Source organism: Symphalangus syndactylus, chromosome 5 (genome assembly GCF_028878055.3).
Source record: "Symphalangus syndactylus isolate Jambi chromosome 5, NHGRI_mSymSyn1-v2.1_pri, whole genome shotgun sequence".
Classification (NCBI taxonomy): domain Eukaryota; kingdom Metazoa; phylum Chordata; class Mammalia; order Primates; family Hylobatidae; genus Symphalangus; species Symphalangus syndactylus.
In genome coordinates this window covers 121,652,497-121,671,570 of record NC_072427.2, presented here as the reverse complement: position 1 = coordinate 121,671,570, position 19,074 = coordinate 121,652,497, and the positions used below count along the sequence as shown (strand labels likewise).

Genomic DNA, 19,074 nt, shown 5'->3' with positions numbered 1-19,074 from the left:
GTTCAGGGACGGTTGAAGACCCAGTGATGTTTCCAGATGACTTATGCAAGCTGCTTCTGCCACTCCTCAGCCTTAAAGAATGTCACGCCCCTACTTGGTTTGCTGAATCAGGCATTGCTGTCTGAAGTCTGTGTGGAGCTAGATCAATTGAGCCATCTTGTACCATTGCTTCTTTCGAAATTGCTTTCCCATCACTTTGCAAAATGATATGTTTGTTATTGGGGACCTAAAAATTTAGTTGTTCTAACTCTGCTTTTGTGGGTTCTCATATTGAGATTTTGTACGGAGCTCTGAGCACAAATGCACATCTAGAGTCCTGCTTTCTAAAGCATCTTCTGGCCTCTATCACATTTTTTTCAGCCAAAATAGCCTTTCAGGGCCACCAGGTGATGTGGTTAGAGTACTTAGGATAAACCAATAGGACTGTATAATGAGATGCTAGCTTTGGTCACTAGATTGTTATGTAAAATATTTGAAATTTGTAGGCCTTTCAGCTGCTTGATGAAACTCAAGAACCACTTGATTTAGATGCAAATCGTATGTTTGAAATGTGCACATGGGATTGGTTTTGGCTTTGTATTTTTAGAGGAGTTCTTGTGCCCAGGTAGCCCAGCTCCCCACTGGTTGCTGCTGCTAAGTCTGGGGGTCTTGGGTAGACAGCCCACTGGCTCCCTCAGCAGAGAGCCTAAGGTAATAGAAAATGTTTTGGTCCACACTCTGCCATTGCACTTGGTGAGATTCACTGGTGGAGGTGCTGATCCTTCCTTGACCAAAGCAGAAAGGACCCAGTTTCCTTAGAGACTTGTGGGCTGTCAGAACCCAACTCAGCCTTCCTCCTACACCATTGTTGTGCTGTGGCCTGCAGGGCCAGGAGAGAACCCATCACCCTCTTTAGCTGGGGATCCTGCCTTCTTCCCCACTGTATCTCACACGGACAGAAGACAGGTTCACTCATTCCTCTTGGGTCTGAGTTCTCTGTAATGGTCCACTTAATGAACAGTGAATCTACTTCTAGAACCATCTCTTGAACAAGAAAACAGTCTTTGGTCAGACAAATACATCAAGGCAAACCTTGAAGACTGCATGAGAAAATCCAGCACTGCTGGACTGGTGCCTTGCAGGCAGCTGGGAAGGAAGGGGAGCCAACTGTCTGTAGTTCCCACCAGCAGTGCCAAATGAAAATGACTAGCCATCTCCCCAGCCCAGGTGTGCACAGGGCATCATTGTTCAACCCTTGGGTTTGAGTAGAGGGCTAGGCCATGTTTGTCCAATATGGAGAACAGGGGTTGGCCTTACTCCTCCATATTCCATACTGAATAGCCTTCCTATGAACTAATTCTGGCTGCGTGGCTGAAGAACGTAACTAGATGGTTTGCTATGATGTTGACATGACAGCAAGCTGAGGCTGAATGGCCAGCGAGGCTCAGTGGACATTGTTTCACACCTCCCCACAAACCATCTCTTGATGCTCCTGCTGGAGATAGACCGTGGGGTAGGATGAACCATAGAGCTGTGCTAGTATGGTATTTTTACATTATCATTAGAAGAGAAGCAGAGGAGGATGGGAGGAAGGGCAAGTCTCTTAATGTGGCACAGTGTTGAAAGGAAGTACATTGTTCTGACGTTGGTTAAGACTATGATGAAAAGATGTCAGAAGCTGCGCTGTGAAAGCAAGGCTGTGACATTTGGAGAAGGTGGTTTGTGTCTGTGGACTAGCTCCCCATTGACCATCTCACAGATCCACCCACTTGTGCTCCCCTGAATCTACCTCCCCTTGGGGTTCGAGTGCAGAACTCTTGCTCTTCATTTTCTTCTTCCTTTCAATCCTGTTATTCTTAACACTGTATTTAACTCCAAGGAATTTTATTTTGAATCACAACTCTAAGATCTCTTGTTTGGAGGGCAGTTTCAATTTATTAATGAACCAGAGAAAACAGCACAAAATGACTGTGAAAGGCCAAGAAAGATGGGTAGGGGTTCATTCTGCCTGATTCTCCCGTGCATATGGAATAAAGCCTCCCTGAGCTCCATGCCCCTTAGATAAGGGAAGGCTGGTCCTGCAGAGGGAGCACAGTGCTTCTCTGTTTCTGTGTTGTGGATGGAAAACTCTCTCTCCCTACCCCCCCATGGAAAGTTTCCCTCCGCAGGATCATAAACCTGAACATCTAAGACCTCAAAAACACTTCTTTTTTAAAATTATTATTATTATTTTTTTTTAGAGACAGAGTCTTGCTCTGTTGCCCAGGCTGGAGTACAGTGGCATGATCTCAGCTCACTGCAGCCTCCATCTCCCGGGTTCAAACAATTCTCCTGCCTCAGCCTCCTGAGTAGCTGGGATTACAGGCATGCACCACCACGCCTGGCTAATTTTTGTAATTTTAGTAGAGATGGGGTTTCATCATGTTGGCCAGGCTGATCTCGAATTCTGGACCTCAGGCAATCTGCCTGCTTCGGCCTCCCAAAGTGCTGGGATTACAGGTGTGAGCCACCACGCCTGGCCAAAAAGACGACTCTTGAAACACATTTTTCCAATTTGCAGCTATACTTTCTCACACCTTTGGATTTCACTTTGTCTGAAGTAGTACATTTAGACACAGATTGCAAACCCAGTTCATTAGATTCTATTGTTCTTTTCTCCTATGCTGCTTAATAGTCTACATCCAGGTTTATCCCCTCACGCTCAGAAGACAAAATATTAAGACCTTAAATTAGAGATTCCAAAAGTATGAACATACATCATCTCATCTGGTCCTCACAACAGCCCTGTGAGGCAGGCAGGCAGGCATCATGGTTCCAGAATGCAGAGGACAGAGTCCTAACTGGTTAAGCTGGAAACCAAATCCATGTCCTCTGTCTCCTGGTTTAGTGCTCCTCCCATTCCATGAGATGAACAGCACTCACTGTAATGAACAAAACAGCCTTTCTGCTTAGAATAGATGAAATGTCCTTTAGGCTTGCACACAGGTGATTTTAAGTAGAAACCTTGCTAGAAAGCTTGGAAGAAAAACACACCTGAGCTCAGTTCAGCATCAGAGGGATGAACAGGGCAGAAAATGGACATCTTTGACAAGGGTTTCTGCTTATGTTCTTGATTCTCACTCAGATCATGGTTGAGTGCTGTAACTTTAAAGCAGCAAAGTCCAGTAGGAGGGAAGGCATTTAAAGGACTTTCTCATCTAGCAACTTATTGATTCCTTCACAAATCCTCTTGAGGTTGGGCCTACAGTCTCCATCCAGACTATAGAGGGTGGAGAGGAACTCCACATCGGCAAAGTGGTTAAAGACGTGGTTGATGCGCCCGTGGGTCCTGGGCGTCAGGTGCCGCTGCACCAGTTCATGCACCAGGTCCTTGCACTCATGCAGGAGATTGGAGAGCACGTTCCTATCGAAGGTGTATTCCACCTCATAGAAGCTGACAATGGTCATGGCCGTCTGGTTCAGCTTCTTCCGGAACTTCTCCACAATAACAAGCTCCTCTTGGCTAAACTGGTTGTTACGGTAGAGGATCCCGATTTTGATCGCCACCTTGATTAAGTCTTTCATGATCTTGTGGGCTTCCTTCTTGTTGTGTGTGTGCTCTTTGGTGACTTTGTAGAGCTCATCAAAGATCTCACTGCTGGTGTCATCAATCAACATGTTGGCCACAGTTTTGCTGGCTATTTTGCTCAGAATCTTCTTCTGGGCTTGAAGCGCAAGACTCTTTGAACTAAAAACATCAGGACCTATGGTAAAAAAATATATAAAAGTTTTAGAAATATAAGAACTGTCTATTATTTTCCCACAAGTAAAACACATTAACTTGAACTTATGTTCTTAGAGCAAAAACTCATGTCTTTATATCCCCTCACTCCCTAATTAAACCCCACCCCAGCCTGGTTCCCCCACTTTCCTCTCCACATGATATGCTTTGTTTACCCTTTTGAATCCTCTAAACTGTGCTTATGCTCTTTCCTCTGCTGGAGGTCATCTCCTCTTATCCAAGCCAAATCTTACCTTTTTAAACCTACTTCATTCATAAAGACTTCCTGATTCTACTAGCTCACAGAGAACACTCTACCACTGCTGTCACACTGGAAACCATTCAGCTTTGCAAACTATACAGGAGCAAGTTATTGCTTAATGGCAAGAATGTAGCCCCACTGTCAACCCCAGTCCCAGGGCAGACATGGTTAGTTGATCACGACAGTCATTTTGACTGAGCCTCAGAACCCCATATCATTGGGTCTAAGAGGAATTCTTTTGATTTTGAAATATTGAAAATTGGATGGGTCTTTCAGTTAATGTTGCCAGGTAGCTGTTGTGCTGTGGTTGTTATTACCTGTGTGCACACCAATTTACACAAAAGTTGTGAGAGATTTGGGAGAAAGTCAAGAGAAATTTTTGTAAGAAATGTTGCCTCCTGAATACCCTTGATGGCATAGAGAGTTGTACTGTGGGAACACGGACATCAGTAACTCCAAATCAAAGATGCTAGAGATGAGTAGTACTCTGAAAGTGAAGCAGCTTAGGAAAACCAGACCCAATTTATTTTGCTGTTATTTTCTACTTTATGAATGAATGAGAGCAATATATGTTTTAAAAAATCCACAATATTATATGCAAAGAAGTCTAAAAAGCCTCTTTCAATAAGTATAAATAAAAATTCTAACTAATAATAAAGAAATGGTTCATAATTTAATTTATAGCATTTTTTTTTCTTAAGAACACAGAAAATGGCATCTTACAATTGATGGTGTTTTGATTTGATGAAATACTCTACAAGGCCACCAATTAGCTGGAGCTGACGTCTGAAATGAAAGCCACTGGCTATCCTCACTCTACAGTATGTGTGTATATTGTTCTTATCTTCCCAAGGAGATTCAAATTGCCCAAGGACAGAGGCAATGTCTCCCAGAGCACCTAGCTCAGTTCTGAGCATAGGGAATGGTGCCGTTGAGTAAAATACCAGAGAAATGTAGAAGAATAAGAAAGTAGTAAAATACAGTGTACATCAAACCGATACTAAGAAAAACCAATATTCCTTTTGAGAATGAGGGCCTGGAGAATCCCAAGAGCTTTTGTCCAGTGCTTTGTGTCCACACAGGAGTGACTGGATAAGCAGAGCAGACAGAGCGATGGCCACATGCCCTGGCTTCTGTTGTCCTTGTCTGGTCCCTCCCTCTCTGCTCCTTCTGGGTCAGCAGAACTAAACCAGTGAGCACCAGGGGCCTTCCACAGCCCTAGCAAGCTCTCTTCCAAAGTCTGAGACCATAGAATCTTTAAGCAACTTCACACCCAAGTGACCCTGACATGGCCAGGCTCTTCCCTTCCGCCTCAGTGCTAAGAGGAATAAACGCTCATTGTGCAGAATATAAAAGGAATGTACAATCTCTCCTGACTCTTCTTTACTATGAGAAAGCTCCGACTTCCTGACTGATGCTATTCCAGAGTTTGAGGCAAATGATATTCCTGCCCAGTCTCATCATCTACCATGATCACTAAAGCTTTGTGTGAATAGCTTTTGTTCTCTGCAAAATCAAAGCTGTTCTCCAAAGGCAAATATTTACAAGCACTAAGCATATTCAGAAGATTGCACTGTATGCTTTGAAGTCAATTCCACAGATGAAGCTTAAAGACTGTTGAGTAATCGCCCTGTCACTGAAATAAGTATATGCTTCCTCAGGTGACTATTCTAATAGGAATAGTGGAATGTAGATGGATCCATTCTAGAATATAAAAAAATGAGTCATGGCTTTGTAGTCACAGCTTCTAAAAACTGCCCAAGAATAAGTCTTTAGACTCTCTAGAAATGCAGCCAACATGCATTTACACAGAAGCAGCAGGTCAACTACATATGCATCCAGTGGCAGGTTGGTGCCTGAGGGCAGGGACTCATGTCTAAGCCCAATTACCCCCAATGCCTGGCACATTGGCCACACACAGCAGGTGTTGGCTGAGTGAAGGGAGTGCTGGTTCTGTGCCAGGCGCTGTTTAACCCTTTGGGCTGGGTTAAGTGGGCATTTTCCCGAGGCTTTCCTGCTGGCCTGATTCCATACCCTGCTGTTTGTACTGCCAGCATTTCCTCTATTCTGCTCTGGACCAGTTGTCAGAGCTCACATATCACATTTAAAATAAATATAAGATTTATTTTAAAAATAATTAATTGGCTGGGTGCTGTGGCTCATGCCTGTAATCCCAGCATTTTGGGAGGCTGAGGCGGGTGGATCAGTTGAGGTCAGGAGTTCGAGACCATCCTGGCCAACATGGCTAAACCCCATCTCTATTAAAAATACAAAAATTAGCCAGGCTTGATGGCGTGCATCTGTAGGCCCAGCTACTTGCGAGGCTGAAACACCAGAATGGCTTGAACTCGGGAGGCAAGTGTTGCAGTGAGCTGAGATCATGCCACTGCACTCTGGCCTGATCGACAGAGCAAGACTGTCTCAAAAAAGTCATAATAATTCAATTTACCAACATTGATTTTATTTTGTTTTTTGAGATGGGGGTCTCGCTATGGTGGCCTCAAAGCTGGCCTTGAACTCCAGGGCTCAAGCAATCCTCCTGTCTCAGCTTCCCAAGTAGCTGGGACTACAGGAATGTACACTGTGCCGGGCCCCTATAAGAAATTTTAACAACTGTGTACCTCCTTGAATATTTTAAAACTTGTCAGCAAGTATTTTTCATGTTAAGATTAAATAGTTAGGAAAGATATAATTTCTAGATAATGTAAATAGTGACATTTTCAAATTAACCTGTTAAAGCATTCTTTTAAATGTGTCCAATGTAACATAAGTACCGTTGTTATATAATACCCATTATTGTACACTTGAAAAATGACATGAACAAGGTCTTCTTTAAAAATTGGAAATGTTACATTTTTTTCTCCTTGAAATTGTGTCTCTATTCTACTTCACCCACAGCACTTTAACTTCATGTATGTGCTTTGCTTGAAAATATTTATCAATCCATCATAATTCTCTACAACCAAAGGATGCATATGAATTTAAATTTAAATTAAAAGAAGATTCCAGGGACCATAAATCTCTAAGCAAAAATTAAAAATTTTCCTTTGGAGTGAGTTATCATTTTAATTATTTTAGGTATAAAATATCAAAATTTTGATAACTACTTACTAAACATAAGAAATGAAGTTTTATTGGAAATGCACCTCTAAATAAGATGGGCAGGGGTGAGTTATGGTGCCTTACCAAAAGAGTCATCATTGGCAATGTGAATTTCACATCAACTCTTTGTTTGCCAGGAGGTTTTGTACCCCCAGGGCAAAATGTCCAATTAAAATGTTTTTCTTGGCCACCACACCCTTAATCTCAGCACTTTGGGAGGCTGAGCTAGGTAGATCGCTTGAGCCTAGAAGTTTGAGACCATCCTGGGCAACATGGCAAAACCCTGTCTCTAGGAAAAATACAAAAATTAGCTGGGTGTGGTGCCATGCACTTGTAGTCCCAGCTACTTGAGAGGCTGAGGTGGGAGGATGGCTTGAGCCCAGGAGATTGAGGCTGCAGTGAGCTGTGATCATGCCACTGCACTCCAACCTGTGTGACAGAGTGAGACTCTGTCTCAATAAAAACAAAATAAAATAAAATAAAATAAAATACAGTGAAAAATTAGCCAGGCATGCACCTGTGGTCTCAGCCACTCAGGAGGCTAAGATAGGAGGATTGCTTGAGCCCAGGAGGTCGAGGCTACAACAGTGGAAGAAAGGGAGATCCACCATGCCTTGACCTTAGGTTTCTTCTTAGGCAGATGAGTTTGTATATTAGTATGTACAAAGAATATGTATTGAAGTTGTCAAGAGGAATTTGGATCTATAACTGAGTTCCCTCGAAACTCTGCACATGTTGTGGAATGTCTCTGGACTCTTGCAGTCTGCCCATCAACCATTCTGAATCCTATTCTTCTGCAAGAGCAGCAGACTTCCATGAAATGTTAAGAAGTGTTCCTTGGGAAGAAAAGAAGAATTTCTTGATTACATAAATTTAAAAAAACACTGATTAAGCAAAGTGAAATAGCTTATTTTCTGTGAGATTTTAAATATATTTATTTAATACATTAGGGTGTTCTATCAACTCCCAGAAAGAAGTGGGTGTGGTAGGCAGAATGACCCCCAGAGATATCCACATCCTCATCCTTGGAACCACTGGATATGCTGCCTTACTTGGCAAAAGGGAATTTGCAGACATGATTAAGTTGAGAGTGAAAGAGGGAAGTGGGAGAGTGAGTTAGAGAAAGAGATGTGATGATGAAAACAGAGGTTGGAGTGACATGTTGGCTGGCTCTGAAGATGGATGGAGAAGTCAGAACCAGGGAATGTGTCCTGTAGAAGCTGGAGATGGCCAGGGAGGGGATCGTCCCCTGGAGCCTCCAGGAAAAAAACAAAACGGAGCTCCTGCCAGCACCTGGATTTTAGCTCTGTAAAATCCATTTCGGACTTCTGATCTCCAGAAATATAAAATGACAAACTGGTGTCTTAAGCCACTAAATTTGTGGTAATTTGTTACAGCAGCAATAGGAAATGTATTCAGGTGGGTAGAATGAGATGTAGCAGTCTTGATTTTCTTTGATTAGGGAACTATTTTTGCCTCCTGAGTGACCAAATGCCTAGTTTTCCAGCAAGGAGGGCTTTCCCAGGCAGTGGACTTTCATTGCTAAAATTGGAAATGTTCCATGCAAATTGGGACAAGTTGGTGATCTATTCCTGAGCTACTAGGGATGTATATTTATCATATGAAGAACAAGAAGTAACAAAGATACAACTTAAGAGTGGAGGAAGATTATACCATTTAAGAAGCTTCTATCTCAGCAGGGGAAGCTGAGTACCTACCCATCTTGCCACATTTACCACCTGCTCTACCTGCTTTTTAATTCTAGAGCCAACCTTTTGTCCCTTTTAGACCAAGGTCCCCATTTGTCCCTTGTTTTCTCTGCAATTATTGAGCATTTACTCTTAGTTTGGCTATGTAGCAAGTGCTATGAGGAAATCCCGAGAAAAGTATTCAATTAGGTCTTGCTCTGAATATGATCCTGCAATGAGGCCAGATATAGACAATGAATCAAAATACAGAAACATGTGAAACAGCCCACATTGGCATGAGTGAGAATAGTTGGGGTAAAGTCCATGGGCTCTGAAGGTGGATTTGCACGTAGGCAGGGACAGCTATGATGTTAGGAAGTGGTTTCTTTTTTTTTTTTTTTTTTTTGAGACGGAGTCTTGCTCTGTTGCCCAGGCTGGAGTGCAGTGGCGCAATCTCGGCTCACTGCAAGCTCCGCTTCCCGGGTTCAGGCCATTCTCCTGCCTCAGCCTCTCCGAGTAGCTGGGACTACAGGCGCCCGCCACCACGCCTGGCTAATTTTTTGTATTTTTAGTAGAGACGGGGTTTCACCGTGGTCTCGATCTCCTGACCTCGTGATCCGCCCGCCTCGGCCTCCCAAAGTGCTGGGATTACAAGCATGAGCCACCGCGCCCGGCTGGAAGTGGTTTCTAAAGTCATGGATATAGGCCAGTATTTTTCCCCAAGTCACAAAGTCCCTGGGTGTTTTCCCTGATAAGCTTCCAGCCATCTATCTTGTATAAGAGTTTATTATTTACCTGCAAGTAATTTGGGGTGCAAACTTCTACAGTGAGGGCTCAGGAGGGTCACCGGGATAGCATCTCTGAAGCTTTAAAGATCAAAAGTGTCATGTAGAGGAACCCAAATGTTATGGACCGCCAAAATTACCAGGAAGGCTTTAAGAAAACACAACAACCAAGTAGATTTCCATACTCTACCCCAAATTGTTACAAGCTCCCCAGGTGATTCTGACATGATGAATGTAGGACCCATGATTTATAACAGTGTCCTCCAACATATATCCTATAGAGAACTTGTCCTGTTAGATGCTCCAGGAAAGAAAGTCTTGAGGTCAGTTAAAAGAGTTTGTAGATGACAATATATCATGATTTGCTTTTGATGGTTCACCATAACAGGTAGCTTATTAAGGCTCTGAGAAGTCCTACAGTAAAGATAACTGCATAGTTTTGTTTAGTCCACCACTTCTCAAATTTACTGGACATATACATATACATATGAATATATATATATGTATATGACATATATATATATATATCGCATTCTCTGGTATGCATTATAGGAAATACTGGGATGGGATTGAGAGAAATAAAATCAAGACACTGGTCAACAGAACACTTTCACAACTCTCAGAGCTTAATGGGGAAGCTGGGGAGATACCATTGTTTCCAACATGCATACATAATGTTACAAATGATTTAAGAGAGAGAGAGAGGGCACTGAGGGAGCAGTCCCATTTGGAAGACTTTTTGCACATGGAAATCTTGGCCTTGCTTTCAACCATCCTTCTGCCTCAGCCTTCTGCACAGGGTGCCTATTGGTGACCCACCAAGGAGGAACACTGCAGGCTGAGAGAAAGAGCATGAGCTAAGCTTTGGGAGTCAAGGTCACGAGTGTGCTTGGGATATTTGGGAAACAGGCCTAACTAGTGGACCATGTTTATTAATGGGGAAACACTAAAAGATGGAGGATGGGTCTTGGTAAAAACTTCTCTTTCTGTATACAAGCCCTAGGAAAGCTCTTTCGGCCAGGGATAATTCTTTTAACCATGTTTGAACAAAAGTTCCCATTTTCCAGGCATGAAAGGTAATGGATTGTTTATAGTACCTCAGAATCTCTGAGAATAGACATAAAAATGTGATTATGTAGCGATAGCAAATTCATCCTGGTAGAAAGACAGGGGGCTTCCTTAAACCAAGATTGATAGAAGAGCTCAATCAAAGATAATATGAAGGCTCTGAGAATAAGGACCCTTCGATCATTTACAAGAAAGGAAACACACCAGGACTATGTTGGGAGAATGGTGTGACAATGGCAGTGAGCTAGTTTGGAGAGAGAAAGCGAAAGATAATTTAAAGGGGGAACTTCACGGCATGGAAAAGTGCTGGGGCCAGTCTGAGCTGCTGCTTTTATAAATGATGTTCAGCCGGAGTACAAGTGATGTTTCCATGTTTCTAGAAAACACTAAGCTCTCCCAGATGGTGAAATGCCAAGCTAATGGTGATAAACAACAGGAAGATCTTTACCAAGCTGGGTGAGTGGGCAGAAGAGCTTCAGCATGGTAAGAACAAGGTAATAAATTTTGGGAAAAATAAAGTAAATGATGGTTATGAAAGATGACAGGCTCTGAGCTCTCAGCTACAGCCCAGAAAAGGGGCTCTGAGCATCACTCCAGGATGTGGGAGTGGACAGGGTGAGGGGACAGCTATTCTCCCCTCTTTTTCACAGGACTTGGAAACTTCTCTAAGGAGTGTGTGGAAAACTTGAATGTAAGTGTGGATAGCTGTGTAAAAATTATAAAATGGGAAATTATTTGTAATAGCCAGTACACATCAGAATTACTTCATTTCTCTAAATAGCTTAAGATAATGGCAGGGAAGAGAATTAGCTAAAAATGTTAAGCAGAAGTTAAGAGTGAAGATGGTTCCCAGAAGAAAACAATCTGGAGTGCTTAATGGGCATCATCTGTCAAGGCAGGGGACCCAAAAGACAGGGAAGGTGGGAGGAAAGGCCCAAGGGATGGGGTAAGAGCCTTGGGCAGAGGGAGATTCCTGGTAGTCCAAGTTTCTGGCACTCAATCACTTACACTTAATTGTTAGGAGAAAAAAAACAAAAAATGAAAGAACTTCAAGCAAATCTCCTTAAGACGGAGCAGGCTCACAAACTGCTTTGAACTTGAACTTTCTTTTCTTTTTTTTGAGACAGAGTCTCGCTCTGTCGCCCAGGCTGGAGGGCAGTGGCACAATCTCGGCTCACTGCAACCTCCGCTTCCCACATTCAAGTGATTCTCCTGCCTCAGCCTCCCGAGTAGCTGGGACTACAGGTGCACACCACCATACCTGGCTAATTTTTGTATTTTTAGTAGAGACAGGGTTTCAACATGTTGGCCAGGCTGGTCTACAACTCCTGACCTCGTGATCTACCTGCCTCGGCCTCCCAAAGTGCTGGAATTACAGGCGTTGAGCCACAGCGTCTGGCCTGAACTTGAACTTTCATGATGAGCAACCATCCTTCTGCTCAGTTTATGCAGCCAGAAAAGCTGATTGAACCTGTCACATCTCTCATGCTCCATCTTTAACTACTGATAAGTGGCCAGGAGCGAGTGGTGAGAGTGATGGCCTCCCCACCCCTTCCCGTCTCCTTTTCTGTTCTGTGGGTGAATGATGAGGAAGGTGTTTGCTGTAGGGGTGAGGCGTGGTGGTATGCAGGAGGGGAAATCCTTGATGATGATAAAATGCTTCCTCAAGAAGACACTGCGTCTGCTTTAGGTTTTGGTTGTCCCTAAGTAGCTGTGGGGGCAGGACCATTAAGGAACTTTAAGTAGTGTTTTGAAATGTGAACCTCATACAGTTGTGGTTTCCAGAGAGACTCACTGAGTTGTTGCATCTCTAGTGGATTCAAACTAGAAAACATTTTCCATCCCTTGTATAAAACTGTTGTTTGTATATTCCTAGAATTCTAAAGAAAGAACATGGAGCTGGAGGAGGTAGAATGAAATGAAAGCCTTAAGGGATGGTGGGGCCTTTGAGTTAGAGACAAGCAAAAAAACCTTGATCCTCCCCTCTCCCATGGAGAAATGATCAAAGCTTAGAAGCTCATGAAAAGTGCCTTTTATTGGTCCAGTTCCTTTCATACGTGAGAAAGGGTGGCACTTCTGAGGCTTACAAAAGGCATTTGGGAACACTTTAAAAGGCACTCCTGGTAAAACTTAGATGATTTAGAAGGGTTAGGGAATGGATTTTTCAGACTCAGGGTTAACTTCACAGCATATTCTTGAAGACTTCTTGGGTCTGGTCCCTTCCCTACCCTGCAGAGGAGCCACCTGCCTTGAAGACAGATACCCCGAGCTTACCCCTGCTTCTGGGAAGTCCTGAGGTCTTCCAAATTTCCACCACCTGCCACAGGAAGCAGGCAGCTTGTGGGACTCATGGGGGACACCGTGACTTAAAGGGTAGCAGCCTCCACTAGGCACCACTGGTGGGGTGCAAAAAATGGAACTCTTAGAACCTCTATTTAGGTTTCCTTTTTTGTAATGAGATAAATTAAGCTTTACTAATATTTAATACACAGACAGATTTGGGCCCCACTGTTGTGTGGCATTCTGAGGGATGAGGGAAAGATCCCCCACATGGGGTGGGAAGAGGTGCTTAGTCTATGCCTCACTTGTTTGTTCTCTTTCAGCAGTTTTGATTTATTTCAGCATATGTTTATGTGTGCTTGGTTAAACAGACTCACTGATTATATTATTTCATTCTAACTAAACTAGCCCTTGCAAAATAGCCCAGTGATTTCAAAAAATGCCTGAAAGAAACAAAACTGAGGACTGAAGATGAGCTGCTAATCATACAGGCACATGTGAACAGCAGGAAAACACAGAGTGGACAATTATCCTTCCTCTTGACAAGAGCTTTCCCGCAGCCCCACTTTAAGGGAAAAGTAATGATCTAATCAGATCTGACAAGAAATGCTGCTATAAAGACACATGCACACGTATGTTTATTGCGGCACTATTCACAATAGCAAAGAGTTGGAACCAACCCAAATGTCCAACAACGATAGACTGGATTAAGAAAATGTGGCACATATACACCATGGAATACTATGCAGCCATAAAAAAGGATGAGTTCATATCCTTTGTAGGGACATGGATGAAACTGGAAAACATCATTCTCAGTAAACTATCGCAAGGACAAAAAACCAAACACCGCATGTTCTCACTCATAGGTGGGAATTGAACAATGAGAACTCATGGACACAGGAAGGGGAACATCACACTCCGGGGACTGTTGTGGGGTTGGGGGAGTGGGGAGGGACAGCATTAGGAGATATACCTAATGCTAAATGACGAGTTAATGGGTGCAGGAAATCAATGTGGCACATGGATACATATGTAACAAACCTGCACATTGTGCACATGTACCCTAAAATCTAAAGTATAATAAAAAAAAAAAGAAATGGGCCATCGACATTTCAAAAATTTCTATGGGACAACTTGAAGAATGGATTTCAAACACTTTTACTTGCCTCGAGATATTTCCTGAAGGCAGTAGGAAGCCATAGCAATTAGAAAGATAGTTAAATGCTTTGTATTTAAAGATAGTTAAATGCCTCCTGTTTCTGATCTTTAGCTTGTCCTCTGGGTGACAGGGAGACAGCAGAGTAAGGAACAGCATGGGTGATTGCTGGGGTTCAGGGATGAGTCAAGGATGACGATGAGTTGTTTCTTCTAGCTTGAAAGACAGGTAGGGTGAAAGGATATAGAGGTGCCGCCAACTGAAATGGACATCTTGGAGGAGAAGCCAGCCTGTAGGTAAGATGAATTCATCCCTGAGTTCCAGGTACCCCTGGGGCATCTGGGTGGAGATGGTGACACCACCCTGTCTAGCAGGACACTTCAAATCTCACCTGTCCTACCCTAGTCTTCCCATTTTCCCCTGCAAATCCTGTCCCTTTCCAGTAAGGAAGAGATGATGAAAAGACCCATCTTCCTGAAATAATTAGCCCACTAGAGATCTTGAGGGATAAGTGGGTTCTTCCTTCAAAATGCAAACACGTCCATTTAGCTGGTTAAAGTGGATTCTCTATTCACGTTAGTCAGCCACACTGTATCTCTCTTGGGAGTCTCTCTCCCCTTTGTCGTCCACCATCAAACCACTCCTCCTCTTTCTTTTTTTTTTTTGCAAGACGGAGTCTTGCTCTGTTGCCCAGGCTGGAGTGCAGTGGCACGATCTCAGCTCACTGCAACCTCCGCCTCCCGGGTTCAAGCGATTCTCCTGCCTCAGCCTCCTGAGTAAGCTGAGATTACAGGTGCGTGCCATCACTCCTGGCTAATTTTTGTATTTTTAGTAGAGATGGGGTTTCACCAGGTTGGCCAGGTTGGTCTTCAACTCCTGACCTCATGATCTGCCCCCCCTCGGCCTCCCAAAGTGCTGGGATTACAGGGGTGAGCCACTGCACCTGGCCTACCCCTCCTCTTTCATCAAGAGAATGAATTATTTAAAAATTAGGGTAGGGAGGGAGAGGCAGTCTTGGGTGCAATAGGACGGGGGCAGAGGTTGGAAGGATGAAGGAGTGAATTACCGGAGACAACCAAATGCAGAACAGGTGTGCTGGTTCACCAGTCTTCATCCCCTCTGCCATGTGACCAGCTTTCCTGACTCCGGCTGTGGCTTAGGTGCCCCTGAGATCCTGCCTTTGGCTGGGGCCTGCTAACAGGCAGAGAGCTTTGGCTTTGCAGTTGGTAGCTGCTCAGTCCCAGAGATTCATTCATCCACAGGCTAGGAATGGGGATTTGTGTGTTTTGGGGGCACCAAACATGACAAAATTTCCCAACTCTTTTGGACATTTTAAGGGTGCTGAATAAGAACATACAAAAGCATTGGCAGTCAAAACAGGACGCAATTTCAGATTGCTTCAGTGCCTTACATTGAATAATTACACTTGAAAAGCAGCATTTAATTGTCTTCAAGATGAAGACCTTTCCCCTACCCCGATTCCTGGGTCTTGAAGAGAAGAGAGATTGGCAGGAGGAGCTGTAAAACCTTTTAGCTCATTATCTCAGCTTGTTTTAGAGCCTCCAATCCACCACCCATCAGCACTGAGCAATCTGTAACTCAATTAATGGTAATGTCAGAGATAAGGACAACTGCTGAGTACAGATTATGCACATGAGGTGGTATATACCGTGTATCTGATCCTCACAACAATTCCTCAAGAGAGGGACTGTGAGTTCCATTTTATAGATGAGGAAACTGAGGCACAGTCAATTTAAGTAATTCACTGCAAGCTAAGTGGCTAGTAAGTAGCAAAGCTGCATTTGGGCCCAAGTTCACCAGACACCAAAGCCTACAGTCTTTGCCTTCCTGTACCTGCCTTCGAAAAATTCCCCTTGGCTCCCTAATGATTGCGATTTCTCACTCATTTGAAACATTAAAGGCCTCAATTTGAATCTCCACCTACCTAGGGGAGTTGTATTTCATCACTTTTTTAAATACCAAAGGGACAGTCTTATGTGATAGAACATACTCATCAAGACTTGAAGATAGATGTAGCTTTCATTTTTAGAGGGAATTCTGTATATTTCAACAGTTACATATTGATGTTGCTTTTCATATGGATTTTATAGCCAGCTCTGAAAAGTGAATGAGTGTTTGATAATTTTACTTACCAGAGCTAACTGAAGCAGACACTTGTGAAGCCACTGGGGGGTAAATCATCTCCAAATCAACAGGTTAATTTTGGAGATCTCAGAGATATTTTTGGCTCTCTGCAGAAAAGTAACCATCACTAAAAACAACATCTACTTACATGATTTCTTTAAATGAAGCTTATTCATTCCCCCAAATCCCTTGCATCTAACAAATAACTAGTGTCTCTCTGAATGGCAGATCATATTCAGGCATAATAATAATAAAGTTAAAGTGCCTGCTCTTCCATGTGCTTTATGCACAGTTAAGCCATCATATTCTTGCAACAACTGTTTGAAGTAGGCACTAATGTCAGCAATAGCAATAGATGCAGCATTTCACATCAAGGAAACCAAGGCAAAGAGAGATTAAGTAGCTTGCCTGAATCTACCATTTAGAAAGTGGCAGAGCTGGATTGGGCAGACTCTGCCCCAGAGTCTGCCTGAGTTCAGTGCTTCAGCCTGCCACACTGAGCTGCGATGCATGGGGTGATAAACATCAATTAGTTTAAATGTTTTCTGAATTATTGCCGACTTTAAGATGGAGATTGAGCAGTATTTTTCCCTCACAAGAATTAATTTTCTAAAAACCACCAAGTGTTTCAAATATATACATAATAGATAAAAATACGTAATACATAAAAACATATACATAAACATAAACAAAATAGAAGATAATTTAACAAACACTGTGTAGCCACCACCCAGATGGAACAATTCTTAATATTTTAAATATTAAGCATTTCAAACATATGGACAAAATAGAACATAATTTAACAAACACTGTGTGGTCACCACTCAGGTGGAAAAATTCTTGATATTTTACCCTCAAAGACAGGGAGAGGTAAAGCCCTCTTTGCTTTCAACTCCCTCTCTTCTGCTTCTAGCTCCCAGATTAAACTGCACTACAGAAGTTGTATTTTTGTTTCATCCATCCACGTTTTTATGCTTTTGTCTCGTTTCATAAGTATGCATGCATCAACATCATGTTTAAACTTCACACAGAAGGTGTCATACTACACAGATCCTTCTACAACTCTTTATTCCACATCCTGTTTTCAAGATTTATCTTGTTTAATCATTTAGTTGCTTATATAAATATATATCTTCAAGTTTCCTCCGGATGGACATTTAAGTTCTTTCCATTTTCTGCAAGGAAAAAAGTGTCTCCTTGTGTGCACACACACAACAGTCTCCTGGGGTCTACACCTAGAACCTGATTGCCAAGTCTTGCAGCAGCAAGGGCTGCCAATGGCTCTCCGGAGAGCCTGCACTTATTTTCACTCCCAGCAGCAGTGTCTGAGTTCCTGTGGTTGCACTTCCTCATCAACACTTCAAATCATCCAACTTTTTAATTTTTGCCAATCTGATAGGTATAAAATGGTACCTTGTTTTAATATGCATGTTCTTGATTGCTGGTGAGATTCAATATATTTGTGTTTATTGGGCATTAAGGTTTTTCTCTTCTGCAAATTGCTTGTTCATATAATTTACTCATTTTTTCAGTTGAATTATATATATTTTTCTTTTTTGTATATTTTGCTATGATTCTAAGCCTCTGCTGATCACAGGGGTGGCAACTATCTCTTCCCAGTCTGTAGCATTACATTTTAACTTTATTATGGTGTCTTTAGTCATACAGAAAGCTATTTTTTTTTTTAGACGGAGTTTGACTCTTGTTGCCCAGGCTGGAGTGCAATGGCACAATCTCGGCTCACTGCAACCTCTGCTTCCCGGGTTCAAGTGATTCTCTTGCTGCAGCCTCCCGAGTAACTGGGATTATAGGCATGTACCACCACGCCCGGCTAATTTTGTATTTTTAGTACAGACGGGGTTTCTCCATGTTGGTCAGGCTGATCTCGAACTCCTGATCTCAGGTGATCCGCCTCCTCTTGGCCTCCCAAAGTGCTGGGATTATAGTCGTGAGCCACCGCGCCCAGCCAGAAATCTAAAATTTTAATAGTTTAATTTATCAATCTTTTCCTTGATGGTTGGTGGTTTCTGTATCTCATTTTAAAAATTCTTCTCTTGCCATGAGGTGATAAAAGATAATCATATATTTTCCAGAGGTTTAAAGGTTTTGTTTTTCACATTTAGGTCTTTAATCAATCTGAAAATTATCTGTACATATTGCATGAGGTTGGGAATCTTTTTCTCCCCACAATTTATTCTATTTATTGAATAGTTCATACTTCTGCTACCTATCTGGTAGGCCTCTTCTTTTCATATCAGGTTTCTATATTGCATAGATCTGTTTTTCAGTTTTTTACTCTGTTCCATTGGTCTATTTCAGTACAAAAACCAAGTTTTCTTAATATAACTCATAAGTCATGATAGACCAAAGGGAAGTGCCCCCCGCCCACCCTCACTTTATTCTGCTTAGAAACTGTCTTGATTATTCTTGCCTTTATTCTTCCATAGGAATTTTAGGATCACATGATCAAATGCCATGAGCACTCTATGTTAATCTGAAGTAAACTGGTATCTTTTTTTTTTTTCTTGAGACAGAGTTTTGCTCTTGTTGCCCAGGCTGGAGTGCAATGGTGCAATCTCGACTCACTGCAACTTCCACCTCCCGGGTTCACGCCATTCTCATGCCTCAGCCTCCCGAGTAGCTGGGATTACAGGCATGCGCCACCATGCCTGCCTAATTTTGTATTTTTAGTAGAGATGGGGTTTCTCCATGTTGGTCAGGCTGGTCTCAAACTCCCGACCTCAGGTGATCTGCCTGCCTTGGCCTCCCAAAGTGCTGGGATTAGAGGCGTGAGCCACCAAGCCCGGCCTAAACTGGTATCTTTATGATACTGAATCTTCCTCTCCATT

General features: G+C 42.7%; 1 protein-coding gene across 6 annotated transcripts in view; it reads right to left on the bottom strand.

The window, feature by feature from the left end:
- Positions 1–1,891: 1,891 nt before the first annotated feature.
- TNFAIP8L3 (TNF alpha induced protein 8 like 3) overlaps positions 1,892–19,074 on the bottom strand; it is a 49,305-nt gene continuing 32,122 nt past the window's right edge. For 3 of the 6 annotated variants that reach the window (XM_055279119.2, XM_055279121.2, XM_055279120.2), the window contains one exon: positions 1,892–3,722. In XM_055279119.2, coding sequence (XP_055135094.2) covers positions 3,160–3,722 — 563 coding nt within the window. In that variant the 3' untranslated portion in view covers positions 1,892–3,159. Of the gene's footprint in view, positions 3,723–14,090; positions 14,371–15,146; positions 15,386–16,233; positions 16,948–19,074 lie in introns of those variants that run through there. The other 3 variants (XM_063639472.1, XM_063639473.1, XM_055279122.2) reach the window with 3 other exon arrangements.